The sequence below is a fragment of the Balaenoptera borealis genome (assembly GCF_965194805.1).
Source record: "Balaenoptera borealis genome assembly, chromosome: 19".
Taxonomy (NCBI): domain Eukaryota; kingdom Metazoa; phylum Chordata; class Mammalia; order Artiodactyla; family Balaenopteridae; genus Balaenoptera; species Balaenoptera borealis.
In genome coordinates, this window is record NC_138878.1 from 14786010 (window position 1) to 14801361 (window position 15352).

The following is a 15352-nucleotide window of genomic DNA, read 5'->3' on the forward strand; positions in this document are numbered from 1 at the left end:
GCAGGGATTCCCACAGCTGGATGGCACTGGCATGTCTGTGGGTGCTGGGCCCCGTCCCTGGCTCACATGCAGAGCCATGGGGTCAGACACGAAGCACAAGCCCCAGAGATTAAGACTGAACTTTAACCAAAAGAGGCATTTACAATACACATGGGAAGGCACAGTCAGTCTTGCAGTGACCTGGAGGTGACAAAAATCATCCTGGTACCCACACAGTACTTTCCCTAAGCAACAATTCAGACTGACTGCCGGGAGGACTGGCCCCTCCTCTGTGATAATCCTACTCTAGCAGGGGGGAAGCATTCTCGAATTTTGGTATATCCCATCACTGGAGAATCCGGTTTCATTTATACGGAAAAAGGGAGCAAAGCTACAGCCAGGTGATGGAGACAAGAGCCATGGGCAGAGGGGTCCATGAGGGCTCGGGAGGGATGTCTCCAGGAGGAAACAAAGCTAACAGATAAACTGATACAGCAGAGCCTTTGGAGATGAGAAAATATCTACTCTGGCAGAGAGTTAGCTATGAATTAATCATAGGTACCTAGAAAACCAGGGAAAACAAAAAAGTTGTACAAGAAGGTAAATGAAATTATAAAACTCTACATGGCTCAGCTGTGATTAATATTTATAGAGTCAGAATAATAAAAACACTGAATATTAATATGCCCCCAAATTATTAATCATAATGGAAGATGAAGGGAGGGGAAGATTGAATGTGTAGGGCGCCGGGGTGTGTGGGTACCGTGTCTGTGTGTGTATGTGTAAGAGAGAGTGCATATGGATTATGGGGGGTATGTGTGTGAGTGGTATGAGTGTGTGAGCTTGCACAATGGCATACTAGTAAAATCCCCATCTTCTGGAGTAGAAAGCCAATAGATAATGTGTACAACTTACCAAAAAAAATTTTTTTTGATCAAGAAACAGTAGTAGAAGCTCGTTAAGAAATATGGAAATAAGTAACAAAAGGAACAATTAAATTTGAAAGGCGGTGCTCTGGGGAATGGGGCTGGCAGGGGCTATGCCATTTTTCACAGTAAGGTTTATATAACTTTTTGCCTTTAAAAACTTCATAAAAATGTGAATGACAACATTAGGATTAAAGTCCCCACATGGCCACGACATGTGAGAGGCTGAGAGGATGCGGTAGGCAATGGAGAGACCAAAAGGCCTGAGTCTGCAGCCCGGCTAGGTCATTCGACAGCATGCCCTCGGAAGGAGAAAGAGGTCTGCAGGGGAAGTTGTGAGCCCAGCGTGTATGAGGTGGCACCCATGAGAGGTCCAGGAAGCTGTGTGAAGGGCACGTGCCAACACCAGGAGACAAAGTTTCAAGAGGCTGGGAGCCGAGGGCCAGGCCTAGTGCCCGGGTGATGACGGCACGTAGGGCAGCCTGAGGACCACGAGCCGGGGTGTGGGGCGGGGGCTTGGGGGGTGGCGTGGAGGATAGTCCGGAGCAGCAGGAGGACAAGAGAGAAACACGTCCAGGGAAGGGTGCTTCCAGAAGGGAATGGGCAGCAATTTCAAAGACCACAGAAAGAAAAAGGCTCAGCACGTAGCCACTGGGCTCAGAAAATCCGAAGTCAGTGGTGACCTTCTCAAGGATGGTTTGATGACGAGAGGAAACGGGCTATGATAGGCTGACGTGTGAACAGGAGATGGACCAACACAGAGTGTTTTCAAGAATCTGAAGATGCTGTTGGAGAGAGAGTGGAACACAGGATTAAGGGAGGGCTTTAACCATAAATGGTTTTTAAAGAGACAGGTGACTGTCCTGTGTTCCCAACCAGAGAGAAAGGGACTGGAAGGGTGAAAAAATAAGAGAGAGGGGAGATTCTACCGAGTGAGGTCCTGGTGGGAGTACGAGTCACACAGGGAAGGAAGGAGAAGGGGACGGCGGGTGAGAGGACACGGTGGAGGCGGAAGTGTGGGGTGAGCTCCCCTGGAAGGTCTCCCCCCTCTTTGTGAAGTAACAGCCAGCACTGAGCCAGGAACAACTGGGTCGCTCTCAAATACAATCACAGTGTTTATAACAAACACATGTTTCGATCTTCTCTGAAGTTCATTCTTACAGACCAGACTCAAGGTCACACACTGCCCATTCTCAACACTGAGCAAGACATCGTTTAGCGTTTGCTTTATGTCGATCTGAACCAAAACACTGAATCTAGAGCGCACCTCAGAAGAATGTGGGGAGAGGGGACAAAACATCGTCTGTTGTCTTGCTCCCTGGGCAGCGGCTTGTGACATCTGAAGAAAAGTGTGGTGCTAAGTTCCTTTAAAAAATGGGAAAAGCAACAATCCCTGCGTGTCCCCTTCAGAACACAGCGGTCACCTGTGAGGCTGGTAATGGACGTGAGGGCCAGCTGCACCAAGCCGCAGCCCTCAGGAGGCCACAGCCCGGGCGGCCCCAGGCCTCCCATGCCCGCGAGACCACTCACCGGGGTCGGTAGAGGGGCACCTCCGGATGGTGAAGATCTGCCCCAGGTCCTCGTCCTCCTCCGGAAGGCCCTTCTGCAGCCGCTGCAGCTTGCGCAGGCTCTCGCCGCGCTGATGCTTCATGGAGCGCACGTGCTGGATGAGGTTGAGCTTGGCCTTGGTGGAGTACTTGCACAGGACGCAGTGGTAGTAGCAGCTCTCGCCCTCCACGCCGCTCTCGTGCTGCTGCAGGTGCTACAGGGGTGATAAAGAGGGACACGCCTCGGGTTAGCTGCTCCCAGCCCACCATGCCCTGGCAGCAGCCCAAGGACCCCTCACGGGGGTTGCTTGGTTTTCCCAGCGGGTCCTTCCCCAGCAGCTCTGGGGCCAACTTGCAGATAACAGAGTGAAGGGCTTCACCGGTACCAAGCTGGCTCTCGTTCCCGTCTCCCTCACACGCATCAGCGTGCTGAAAACGCTGACGGATCCGACCCTCCCAGTATAAAACTGGTCTTCCTGGCACAATAATTAAAGGTTCCTCCTTCCACTCTCCAAAGTGTCCTGCTTTATTTAGAACAGGGGTCGGCAAGCTATGGCCCAAAGGCCAAATCCACCCTGCTGCTTATTTCTGTAAATAGGGTTTTATGGGAACACAGCCACATCTGTTAATTTGTGTATTGTCTATGGCTGCTCTCTAAACACCAGAGTTCCATAGTCGCAATAGAGACTGTTTGGGGCTTCCCTGGTGGCGCAGCGGTTGAGAATCTGCCTGCCAACGCAGGGGACACGGGTTCGAGCCCTGGTCTGGGAAGATCTCACATGCCGCAGAACAACTAGGCCCGTGAGCCACGACTACTGAGCCTGCGCGTCTGGAGCCTGTGCTCCGCAACGGGACAGGCCGCGACAGTGAGAGGCCCGCACGCCGCGATGAAGAGTGGCCCCCGCTCGCCGCAACTAGAGAGAGCCCTCGCCCAGAAACGAAGACCCAACACAGCCATAGATAAATAAATAAACAAATTAAAAAAAAAAAAATAGAGACTGTTTGGCCTGCAAAGCCTAAAATCTTATTATCTGGCCCTTTACGGAAAAAGTGACCAGCCCCTGTTTTAGGGGATGGTCCACATAGTCACCTTACCTGTATAGAATCTTAGGTCAGTAACACAGAGCCAAAGCTGCTGTTTGGCTATTTCACAAGAAAGATGACTCAAGTTTTTGTATTTAGAACTACAGACTATTCGGAGAACCCAAAATTAGGTTTTCCCCTGGATTAAAAAAAAAAAAAGACAGAAAAATAAATTTCTCCAGACTAGTTTCCCTGTCAACGTCTCAAGGTCATTTGGCTTAGTGCTCAGGTGGTCAAAATTACACTCTGTGTTGTGTTTGTGTCAACACAGTACTCTGATTTCAGAACACAGAAGCCCCGGAGCTGGCAGGAAGCAGGCACACACAGGAATAAAGTCTGATGCACAAGACAGTGGAGGCCATGGAAAACAGTTAGCCGACTCCAGACTTCTGCATTGAGGAGAAGGCTTAAAGATTACCCAAGCACAATGTGCACATCCCTTCGGGGCCTCTTTGAGAATATAGCTGAAAGCTATGGACCCTTTTTATTAGCAATTAGGGAACTGACACACTCCTGGTATAGGAAGGCCGCCTTCTTCATTCCAAATGGTTCATTTTAGGGGAAGAGGGAACTTTTCTATTGGGTGCACATAAAGCAGGAGAAACAATTCCAAAAAGTTTAAGTGGTTGACCCAAGGTAACCCCAGCTAGTCAGTGGGAGAGAGAACTAGAAGCTGGGTCTCACATCCCCCAGCATCCTTCTGGAGGAGAAAGTTCAGATAATGTATTTTATGGGCTCATGTTTCCACCTGTCCATCCCTCTTTCTCCTCACCTTCATCCCCACCTCTAGTCCCCAGAGCCTGGCCCAAGGGACCACACAGAGTACACGATAAATGCCTCAGGACGTCTTTGTCCGGCCCCTCTCATTTCTGACCATACTTGCTCTATTTGATGCCCATGCCTCATAACTGTTTCTGGTCCTGCTTGGATATCTTTCTTGTCCACACTGTATGGTGAGACACTCAGAAAGCACAGCAGTCAGAATGTCCTGCACTCTGCCTAATACTGAAAATACCAGAGTGGCCCTAGCAGCACTTCCTATTGGATGACACGGCTCTGAAGCTCACGTGCTCACATGCACACATCCTATGTTCACGGAAAAAGTGTGAACATTCCAGAAGCACGTTTGGACCTCGTTGGAAGAGGAAATACGAATGCAACAATAGAGTGCTGTAGAAAAACTACACTACTATAATAACTTTTGCTCTGGGGCCAACTTGCAGATAACAGAGTGAAGGGCTTCACCGGTACCAAGAGAGAACAATCCCTTCTGTCCTCGAAATGGGTGATTTAACACACTCAAGTGCAGAACCTTGGAACAAAGCAATATCCTCCCTCCCTGCCCCGGCCCCGTACTAGCTGTCCTAGAACAATCACAACCAGAAGGAGTTTGAAGAACTAGCAAGCTCAGTGTTAACTGTCAAATTATAACAACTGAAAATATAAAGCTACTTTTCTTGAAATAAATTTGAGCTGATTTTTTTTTTAATCGTTTATCTTCAGTTTGCTGCCTCTGACATAAGGCTCCTCACAGAGGATTTCAGGAGTATGGAAAGCACCAAAGCAACGTTTTCTGGAGGCTGCAACCCTGGGGAGAAGGAGAGTCTGAGGGGCTAGGTGGAAAGGAAAATGATGCGCTCGTCCATGCTCTTTCTCCCCGACTTCTCCACAGGGACCCCCGAAAGCCAAAAACTGCACCAGGATATTCCTGGGAGCAAGAGTTTGGCTTGGGATTGAGGAACGGGAAACTTGTACAGGAGCCAGAAACTGCTGTCTTGGATCACTAAGACCAAAAGAATGACATTTATTAAAGTTTCAACAAAAACTGACTGAATGAAAGATAACAGGGAAAATACCCATGGCATCTAAAGCAGTAAGCTCTGTCGAGGGATTTTGGTGGTATCATGAACTATGAAATCAGAGCAAGTACCATTAATGCCCTAACCCCAAATTCTCATTACTTTCCCATGAAACAGGACTTCCTTGCACTAAAGCTCTGAATCTTAAACATAAAATTTTAATATGGATGTGAGGGTTCTTTTCCAAACAGCTGGGGTTTCCAGTCTCTGAGCCAGAAGAGAGAATAACATGGCCAAAAAGTGTTGGATGGGAGTTGTCGGATGTCAGATGTATTTTGTCCTCAAATCCATGGGTTCCTGGGTGACAGGGCTGTATAAATCCTGAACTAAAATAAACATGATACTGGGGACTCCTGTTTAAAAAATAACTGTGTAAGGATGATGTCCCCAAACCACTACACTTGACTCATGGTGGTCAGCGGCAGTCTCTACTGCCACCAGGAATTCTTCTGTCTGCCATGTGAGAACCATTTTGGAAGGGAAATGGTTACATGCTACAAATGGTAGAGAAAAGAATAAAAGGAAATGCGGAAAACAGAGCCACGGCCTTTCCCACTGATCCCAGTGCAGGGAACATTTAGGGTCCTCTCTTAGAGACTTGCACAGAAGCATAATTCAAAATTCCAAACTAGCTTTTGCACTTCAAGTTCATTCTTCAAGACATACACACAAAAATCCAGAATAAACTATTTTTCCATCCTAGGAAACACCTGCTTATAAAGGTTATTATACCCAACCCAAACTTCCACTCACAACTGGAGTCTCTTGAGGTCTACCTGCATGTGACAGCTCCTGTTCTCACCACATCTTGTAAGCTCGGTAATTCTCAGGCTGTCCAATCTCCAGCAAACGGGGGCCCAAAGCGAGCAGCGGGGTCCTCGGTCCTGACTTCTGTGACCTTCTCCACACCATCTGGTCATTTCCCAGGTCTTGAGTGGGTCAATGCCCTGACCTTGTTGGCCAGGCACCCTCTCCTTCCCAAGATGCCCTGGCCCATCCCCAGAATTCCACCCTTGGAACCTGCCTAATAAGACGCAGCAGGAGGGGATGGGGCTGCAGAGGCCGATGGGGACTCTACGGGGCAAGCCAGTCAGCCAAGGACATGCTTTCCCTGCAGAAGAGAGTAGATGTTTTCATCTGGAGAAAGAGGGAGAATGATTTGTTCCTGTTCCAGCTAATTAGAATACCCTCAATTGGGATCACAATGTATTTAATTAAATTCACTGTAATATATGGAGAATCCACCAAGGCACAAATCCCAGTGGAACACTCAGTGGAGGAGCTGCCTGCCTCCTTTCAGAGTTCTTGCTCTCCTCTGCAGGCAGGAAATTCTTCTCCCACGCAGACACTGGACTCCCCCAACACTCTCCCCCTCACAAAGGCTGCCCATCCTTGGGAAAGAGGACCCAGGTCTTGTTTGGCTTTTTCCATTTATTTCTTTACTCTGTGCTCAAGATTCTTAACTGCTCACCTCTACTGGGTCAGGTGTGCAGTTGAAAAAAGAAAACAGAACAATAACTTCAACTGTGGTTAGTGTGCTACACGTGGACCCAAAGAAAACTGGCCACTGAGCCCATCAAGCAGGGTTTGGTTTTGGTTCAATTCTAGGCATCTACAACACATGAGACACTATGTAAACACATACACATACACACACACACACACACACACACACACACACACACACACACAGAGAGAGACTATGCCCTACCCTAGGGCATGACCCTGCAGGTAATAAGGCAGTGATGGTGGTGACTTGGCAGACAGGCCAAGGGATATAAGGAGGGCACCCCTTTAGTGTGAATACCATTGTGAGAATACACCCTCCAGCTGGACCGGTGAAAATCACTGGCTCACTCAAGAAAAATCAACATCTACCCACCAATGAATAATGAATAAGCAGGACCAACTAGTAAATCAAGAAAGGGAGATCTACCCAGCTAAAGAAGAGTAGCAACCAAGGTCCAACCAAACTCACTCGGTTCAGCCAGCCTCTCCTATAACCGTGAACCCTGAACCGCCTAGGGTTTCCTTGTTTTCCCCCAATCTCACTGGCTGTTTTTTAAAGTGCCTGCAAAACACTGGGTCATATGAACTGCAAGTGTACTGTTGTTTCCACCAAAAGAAACTTCTACACGTGGCAAGAGGATTTACTTCCTGAAAGCTCAGAGAAGTACAAGGACCCACAAGAAGGGAATAAGTATCCAGTGTGACTCATAAATGGAAACGGAGAAAGAGCCCAACAAACTCCAACTTCTCCAACTGACCACCGTGCGGCAGAAAACAGACTGTCCTCACAGCAATCGAGTAGCAACTGGATTCACACACACTAGGTGGGCAGCACCTGTGCTGGAAATGAGCAAGCGGGGCTCCCTCACACTGGTCAGGGACCCTTTCCTGTCCATCTGTCTGATCCTGTCGGAGCATTTATAATTTAAAACGCTCGTCCTGTCCTGGTTTAGCTGGCAGGCGACACTCCTGTGCGGCTGACATGGAAACATCCAATGTCCCACGTCTTCCCTTCTGGGTCTGGTTCCGAGGGAAGAACTTGGAAAAGAAAAGACCTCAATACAACAAGAGGTGCCTTGAATAATAGGCCTGGCACGTGAGGCCGAGTGCAAAAAGCAAATTAATAATTAAAAAAGAAAGGAAAGGAGCCAGCCCGCGTTATTTGTGGGATTCCACCCCATGAACATGTTGGGCTCGCCCACCCTGGCCAACGCATGAAAGTCCAAGAGACGAAAAGAGGGCTCTTGTTAGAAAATAATTCATCGTGAAAATCAAAAAAATGTGTTCCTGTTACTTGTTTCCCAGGAAAACTAACCAAGTTCTGTCAGAGGACATTGATTTCTATAAATCTGGAGGGGCCCCGGCTCCCTCCTCCTCCCCAACAATAGGAAACTTCTAACATCTGGTTCTTCATGCATGGAATGCAAAATATTGATCAGGTTTTGTCAAAGCCTCCCCTTTAAAGGAGAAATGGACAAAGTACACTCTGACACACACACACACACACGCACACTCACAAATGAAAACACACGATTCACAAACGAAGGTTCCTCGGGGAATAATAACTGTTACAATGAACACACGAACGCCCACCCCGCTCACCACATCCTCCCATGGATACAACGCAACTGTACTCGGACGGAGGGCAAAGCAAACAGCAAAGCTCCCTGACGGGGTAAAGCAGCTCCCAGGCGCCCCTCCGGGCAAGCGGCAGACCAGACACCTCCCGCATCACAGAGAGGAAGCCCCACGGCGGGCGTCCAAAAAGGCCCCTGACACGCCTGTGGAGCTCGGAAGTGCAACCCGGCACAGGCAGGGAGAAGAGCCTCTCAATCCATAAAACAGAGGTCCCCAGTGCAACAGGCTGCTGTTGCATCAGGCCTCTGGAGGGAAAAAACTGTTAACCACAGCAAGCCCGGGGCTTGGGGTGAGGACTATGAAAGTCTCACCAACACTTCCAGTGAGAAGGAACAGGAAGATGAGGGTCCAGAGCGAAGCTGCTAATTACCCAGTAAGATGAAATAAGGAGGAAGGAAGCAGGTGTTAATTCACCATCATACCCATGCATGGCATTTACTGCTGAGGAAGCACCTTCACACATTTAATTTTCTCATGACACCCTGACGTGGGCAGCGTTTGGCTCCTGTCCTTGGAGAAACCCAAAGCTCCAAGAAGTCATGTGACTCCTTGCCCCCAAGGTCCCACAGAGCATGGAAGAAACAGGACAGGAACCCAGGCCTGGAGGCCAGGCCCACGGCTGCCCAGCTACACTGCAATGACCACGGGGTGCGTTCTGGAACACGGGACTCTCCAGACCCGGGTATTCACTTTGAATGCCTAAAAAAGAAATTGTTTCAGGTGTAATGCAATCCAGAATGGGGGTGGTTAATTTTTTTAATCAGGGGTTGTGTTACAGTTCCAAATTTAATGTCGCATTCTTAGGAAAGCTTCCGGAAGGTCAACCTAAATATATACGTATTCTCTGTTTCATGTTGGCTTTTCACCCACTCATGCCCTCATCCTCGGCACCTGTTAATTTAGTCCTATTTCACTGCAGGAGCCCAGCAGACAGCGTAAGATATAAGCCCCAACCACCATTTACAAGGGAACGTGAAAGGAAGTAAAAATATTCCCTTAGATCAATCCATTTGCGTTGCTCTGACCTATTTTCCAGTTTCTAGGCCAGTCTCCTCACGTCCTGGAACAAGCCATGACTGTTTGCTCTCAGCATCCGAGCTCCAAGGCCAGAGTCAAGACTTTCTAGCCCTGCATCTCCTCGCTTGCATGAATGATATTTCCTCATTCAAAAGTCTCAAGATGAATGTTCCTTGACAGAAGTATAGTAAGTTCTATGGAAAAAATAAGCATAAATCTGCAATCTATAGGTTGTATCGGCCTTGGCTTTGAAATCTTTTCTAGAAAAATACAAGCATGGACTCCTGTGGAATGTTGATGCCATCCCTAACAGATTTCATTTCCCTCTGTTGGGAAAACTCCAGAAAGGAGTGTGGCGTAACTATACACAGAGAGGAAGCTGATAAGGTGTGTAGGAGTCCTCCCTAAGGAAAGGGCCCATCGGAGCCTGAGGTCTCAAGCAAAATAAGGGCTAGTTTCCACGACGGTCAAATGAGCATCTACATAAACTCGGAAGCCAACGGAGGTATGTGGTGGGGAAAACAATCAAGCAGGTCCCACAAGGCTAACATCAAACTGACTATCCTCCAGGAACTACCCAAAGCTCCCTGGATCTGAAGATCAGCCCTTCTCCAAGGGCACTGGTAACAGTGAGTTCATTAAGATGTGCTTCTTCCCTTACGCTACTTTCCAGCTCTCACAGGTATAAGTCCCCACACAAAACAAAGGCCGCCATATATATGCTACTCAAGCTGGTCCTCATTCAACTCCATGTCACACTGTTGTCATAACTGTGGTTTAAGGTGAACTCTGGACTAAGGCAGGCCAGGGAAAACCCTCCCTCTGTGCTCCCTTCAGCAAACTACACACACGGGGTGGGCCTCCGTTGCCTCATCTGCAATGTTGGAACAATAACAGAAGCTCCTCATAGCACCACTGGGAGAGGTCAACGGGATAACTCATACGAAGTGTGTAATACAGTGCCTGATGTACGGCTTGCCTTCAGAATCAACAAGGCTATTATTATTACTATCATTATCTTTCAAACTAGTTAAGCTTTGGGGATTAGGAATAGAAATGAATGTCTACTGAATTTACCTATTTGACATTTCCCTCCTTATGACCAATCTATCCTGCCCCCTCCCTGGGAACCACCCCCCCCACACCACCCCCCAAGGCCAAAGAAGAATCCCTCGTTGACAATAAAGAAACTGCGATGCACAGAAATTATAAAATAGAGGGGAAATTGCACACACACGGGACCGACTTCTTCCTTACAAGAGGTGCTTAATTTTTATTTTAAGTCCCTTGCCCAAGTCGTGCAGCTGGTGCAGGCAGAGCCAGGATCACACCCCAGGTCCATGTCCTTGCCACAGAACCCCATCTGTTCTCTCTGGATCTCTCTGCCCGCGAGGTGTCAATATAATGAAAATCAGAACCCTTGCTCTTTTATCACATCTGCCAACATCCCAGGTGAGAACCAGGAAAGGAGAACTTTGCTGAAAAGGCTGCAGACATGGCGCCGATTCCCCAAATCCGCTCTGAAGGATTTGCTTATTTGTATCTCCAACCCCATGACAGTCAACACAGCAGGAAAAACATACTTGTCTGGTGGTCAAAACAGGTGTGTTACTTCATCTGTAAAATACAGATGTTTATACTTGCCCTGTCTTCCTTGGAGGCAATTTTAAAAACCACATGAGCAAACAAACGTGAAGATCACTCAGAAGGTGTGAAGGACTACCTGAATATCTGGCACAGGCATCATCTCTCTACCTTGAGACCAGATTTTGCTTCCTCACCTCTGACTGGCAGGTACACCGCCATGGGCTTGGTGGTTAATGATGCAGATGTGTTCCAGCTCAGCGGTCCTCTAACTGGAGCGTGCATCAGAAGCACCTGGTTGGGGGGGGGGGGGGGTGCGTCATGCCGCAGAGTGTCGGGCCCACCCCAGGGGTTTCTGATTCACCGGGTCTGGGGTAAGGATGGAGAATTTGCACTTCTAACAATCTTCCTGGCGGGATGCTGATGCCCCTGGTCTGGGATCACACTCTGAGAACAGCTGCTTTGGACAGCAACTGCCACAGAACAGAGACCTAAGTCAGAATACATGGAGACATTCCCCCGTACAAAGGAAAATTTCCAAGGCCTAACACTTCCGAACTGCCCGCCTTTTCCCAAAGAGTATTTCAGATTCTAGCAAACTGCACTCGATACATCATGCAACGCCTGCACACAAGAATTTACCCCTTTAATGAAAAAGTCACTCGGAAGCAGCTGCCTGCTACTGGCCTGCTCCAGATACTTCATGAAAGTCGGAACTGGCTCTGTTCATCTTCCTCTCCCCTTTCACACCTGCAGTCTAAAATTTCGTGGGGCTGTGGCTGAAGGCGTGACTCTTGATGGCGAGGCATGAGGCATCACTTTTTCCTTGTGAGCCCTGCACCCTGCTGAGCGCACCTATCCAGATGTCTCGCTGGAACCGAGCCCATGGGAGAGCTTCCACCAAATATGAGAAAAATAAAATGGTCTTTAAAATTCCCCCCATGCTCTTGAACTTTCTCGCTGCTGCTGCTGAGAGCATGAACTTGGGGCTCCAACCTGGAGGTTTCTCTTGAGCTCCCACGAGCTCAAGCTCAAGCTCTAATACCCTCATCACCTTCATTATGAGAGAAGAACACGGGCCGCCAGCATGAGATGGGCAGGGGGCAGCGGGCACGCACAGGGCTGATTTCTTCCTCGTAAGAGGGGCTTAATTTTTATTTCATTTCTTCCCTTGAAACAGAAAATGGGAAAGTGACCAGGCACGAGAGAAAAATTCCCTCTAAACAAATGCCTTTGATGTCGCTCATTCTGGCTGATAAGACATTTCACCCTTTCTCCTTAAATTATCTGGATTTTGTTGAAGGTTGAGGAAGATAAGTTACTTGTGGGAGGGGGACAAGGGACCGAGAGAGTAGAAAGAGAAAAATGCTTCTTTGAGGAAGTGGAGCCGAGAGACCAGGAGACGGCTGGCTGCAGAGTGGACGGCCACGTGGTGAGAGGGGACACAGTTTTGCGAAAGATGACACGGCTAGTTTCTCTGCCCTGCTTTCAGGTTTCCACTCCCCCCCCCATAAATAACCCAGACAAACACCCTGTACACTAGGTTTTGCTCTCCTTCCCCCCCTTTTTAAGTCTCATTAAAAGCCGATACTGTTCGGCCTCAAGATGGAGAGCTCAGCATGGATTTTACTGAACGTTAAATCAACCAGCAAGCGTAGCCAGCAAACTCTGTGGCACTTTAACTTTAAATAATGCAATAATTATTGAATTTCCTTTTTATAACTGAAGTGCTGGAATGTAAACAATGGGGCTGTAATTGCAGGAAGGGGGGATCAATAGAGGCAATCGTTTTCAGCCATGTTAATTGTAAATACAATTGCTCCAAGATGTCAGACTTGTTCTTCTTGCTCCCAGAATCATCCTAACGGATGACAGAGTCCAACTTTCCCATTACAGCTGTTCGTTCCTTTAAGAGGTTCTCAATCAGGTCTGATCAATCTGTCAAGATAATGCATGGAGTAAGTAAGACTCTTCCAAACACAGGCTCCCAATCAATAGCCCGGACCAGCTTAATGAGGTGGGGCTAAGGCCCAGAGGGAGGTAACAGCCCCCTGCTTGCACCTAGGTTTGGCAGGCTGGCTTCCTCGCATGGCCCTGATAAACAGATCAGCCCTTAATGAGGACATTAGTTATGCATGCTTCAGCAAGCAGCAAGGCACCCGTCCCAGGGGACAGACGGACAGAAAACAAAATAGATTAACAGAAAACAATATGGTGCCAAATTAGGTCCAACTGAAGACTTTTCCCTCCTTCTCCTGCTTTCCTTAATTGTCCAGCAGAGAGGAGGACATCAATTAATCATTCCAATGGGTGTGAGCTCAAAGCACGGGAGCACCCGTTGAGCTGGGGGATCTCTGGGTGTCTGCTGGTTTCCCGTGGGCTGTCACTATTAGGGCCCTCATCCCCCCCACCCCGTTTCCAGACTACAAGAGGGGCCTCTCACAGAAGGAGAGAAGGGAGACCAGGCTGAATCTTGGTTTCTGACAGCCACAATGGGGGGCCACGGACTGAAGCCGGACAAGAACAAATCTGCTACTCTTCACAGGTGATGTCAGCTATTGAGATCGAGTTTTGTTCCTGAGAATGGGTGAGCCCTCACAGACAAGGAGGAGGAAAGTCAAGAGTCTAGAATCCCAGGGCTTCCCTGGTGGCGCAGAGATTAAGAATCCGCCTGCCAACGCAGGGGACACGGGTTCGAGCCCTGGCCTGGGAAGATCCCACATGCCGAGGAGCAACTAAGCCCATGCGCCACAACTACTGAGCCCACCCACCTAGAGCCCATGCTCCGCAACAAGAGAAGCCACCGCAGTGAGAAGCCCATGCTCCTCAACGAAGAGTAGCCCCTGCTCGCCACAACTAGAGAAAGCCTGTGCACAGCAACGAAGACCCAATGCAACCAAAGATTAAAAAATTAATTTAAAAAAAAAGAGTCTAGAATCCCACTTCACCCGTCCCAGCATCTTTGCAATTTGCACAGGCTCTGCAGGAGTTTGAATTCCCATGAGGATAACCTGGAGGGCTCCTGGGGAGTCTGGAGAGCCATCTTTTCTCCCTTGGAGGGCACTGCGTGTCTGCACCCTTGTTCCTGCTGTGACTGGCTAGGAAGACAGCCCACTGGGGAAGTCCTTAAGAAAGGGTCATGTAAAGGAACATTCCACCAAGAATACAGCAGTGCCTTTTCCCAGTGGCTGCATGGCTTAGACAGAGCAGGGGTTCCCAAAGTGTGGGCCCTGGACCAACAGCGTCAGCACTTCCTAGGAACCTTTCAGACCCTGTCCAGGTCTACGGGAGCCTCGAGGGTGCAGGCCGAGCTCATTTGACGCTTCCGATGCAAGCTCATTTGACAACCACCGTCTTAGAGGATGAGTAAGTTAGCAAGTTGGTCCTTTCTGGATCAGAAACAGTTCAGTGCCCAAGATATATCTATAAAACCTCTATGTTCCCTGAGGTTTGCATCAGGGCCCACCACCCATCTGCTCCAGAATGCAAGACCTCTGGGAATAATGAAACCAAAGGAATGAGACCCATCTGAAAACTCCATTTTATTAGTTGGAAAAGATCACGGAGTGGGTCACACTACTGAATTTCAAAAGTTAACAGTTGCATAATGTGAATGAAGTAAAATGAGAATAACAGTCTTTTTAAAGGTATGGGGATGAGCAGAATAAAAGAAAATAAATATACAGCTAGAGATCAGATCCCTCCCTTGTGCAAAGTCCCCGCTCCCAGGCCACTCCTTCTCCAAAGCCCTTCCCAGCTCCCAGCTCCACCTCTCCCTCCTCTGGGCCGGCAAACCGCCAGGAGCAGGGTCCACACTGTACTCATCTCACTGTGGTTCAAACCGCCCCCTGCTCCTCCGCCACACTGTCGACAGCACCTCACAGGTGGGGACAACTTTCTATCTCGGTTCTGGGCAGAGCTCCCAACCCACAGCAGGTACTGAGCGATGGCCGGCTGAAAGTCTAAACAAACAATCTCCTCTAATGCCCCACTGCTGCTCTCAGTCTTCAGCTGGCCACTCAAGACCTAGCTAATTGAGTCCAATCCCCTTCCTCCATCTCAGATTTCAACCCTCCACTCCACGCCATGCCCCACATACAACTAGACGGCTGGCAGTTGCCACCTCAACCACCAACCCTCGTCTTTCTGGTCTCGGCGCCTCTCCTGCCTGGAAACTCTCCCCAACACCCTCTCCACCTGCTAAAAGGCT

General features: G+C 48.8%; 1 protein-coding gene across 3 annotated transcripts in view; it reads right to left on the minus strand.

The window, feature by feature from the left end:
• ZFHX3 (zinc finger homeobox 3) overlaps window positions 1-15352 on the minus strand; it is a 423800-nt gene that overhangs the window by 108035 nt on the left and 300413 nt on the right. For all 3 annotated transcript variants that reach the window (XM_082369757.1, XM_082369756.1, XM_082369755.1), the window contains one exon: window positions 2436-2667. In XM_082369757.1, the coding sequence (XP_082225883.1) occupies window positions 2436-2667 (232 nt within the window). The remainder of the gene's footprint in view (window positions 1-2435; window positions 2668-15352) is intronic.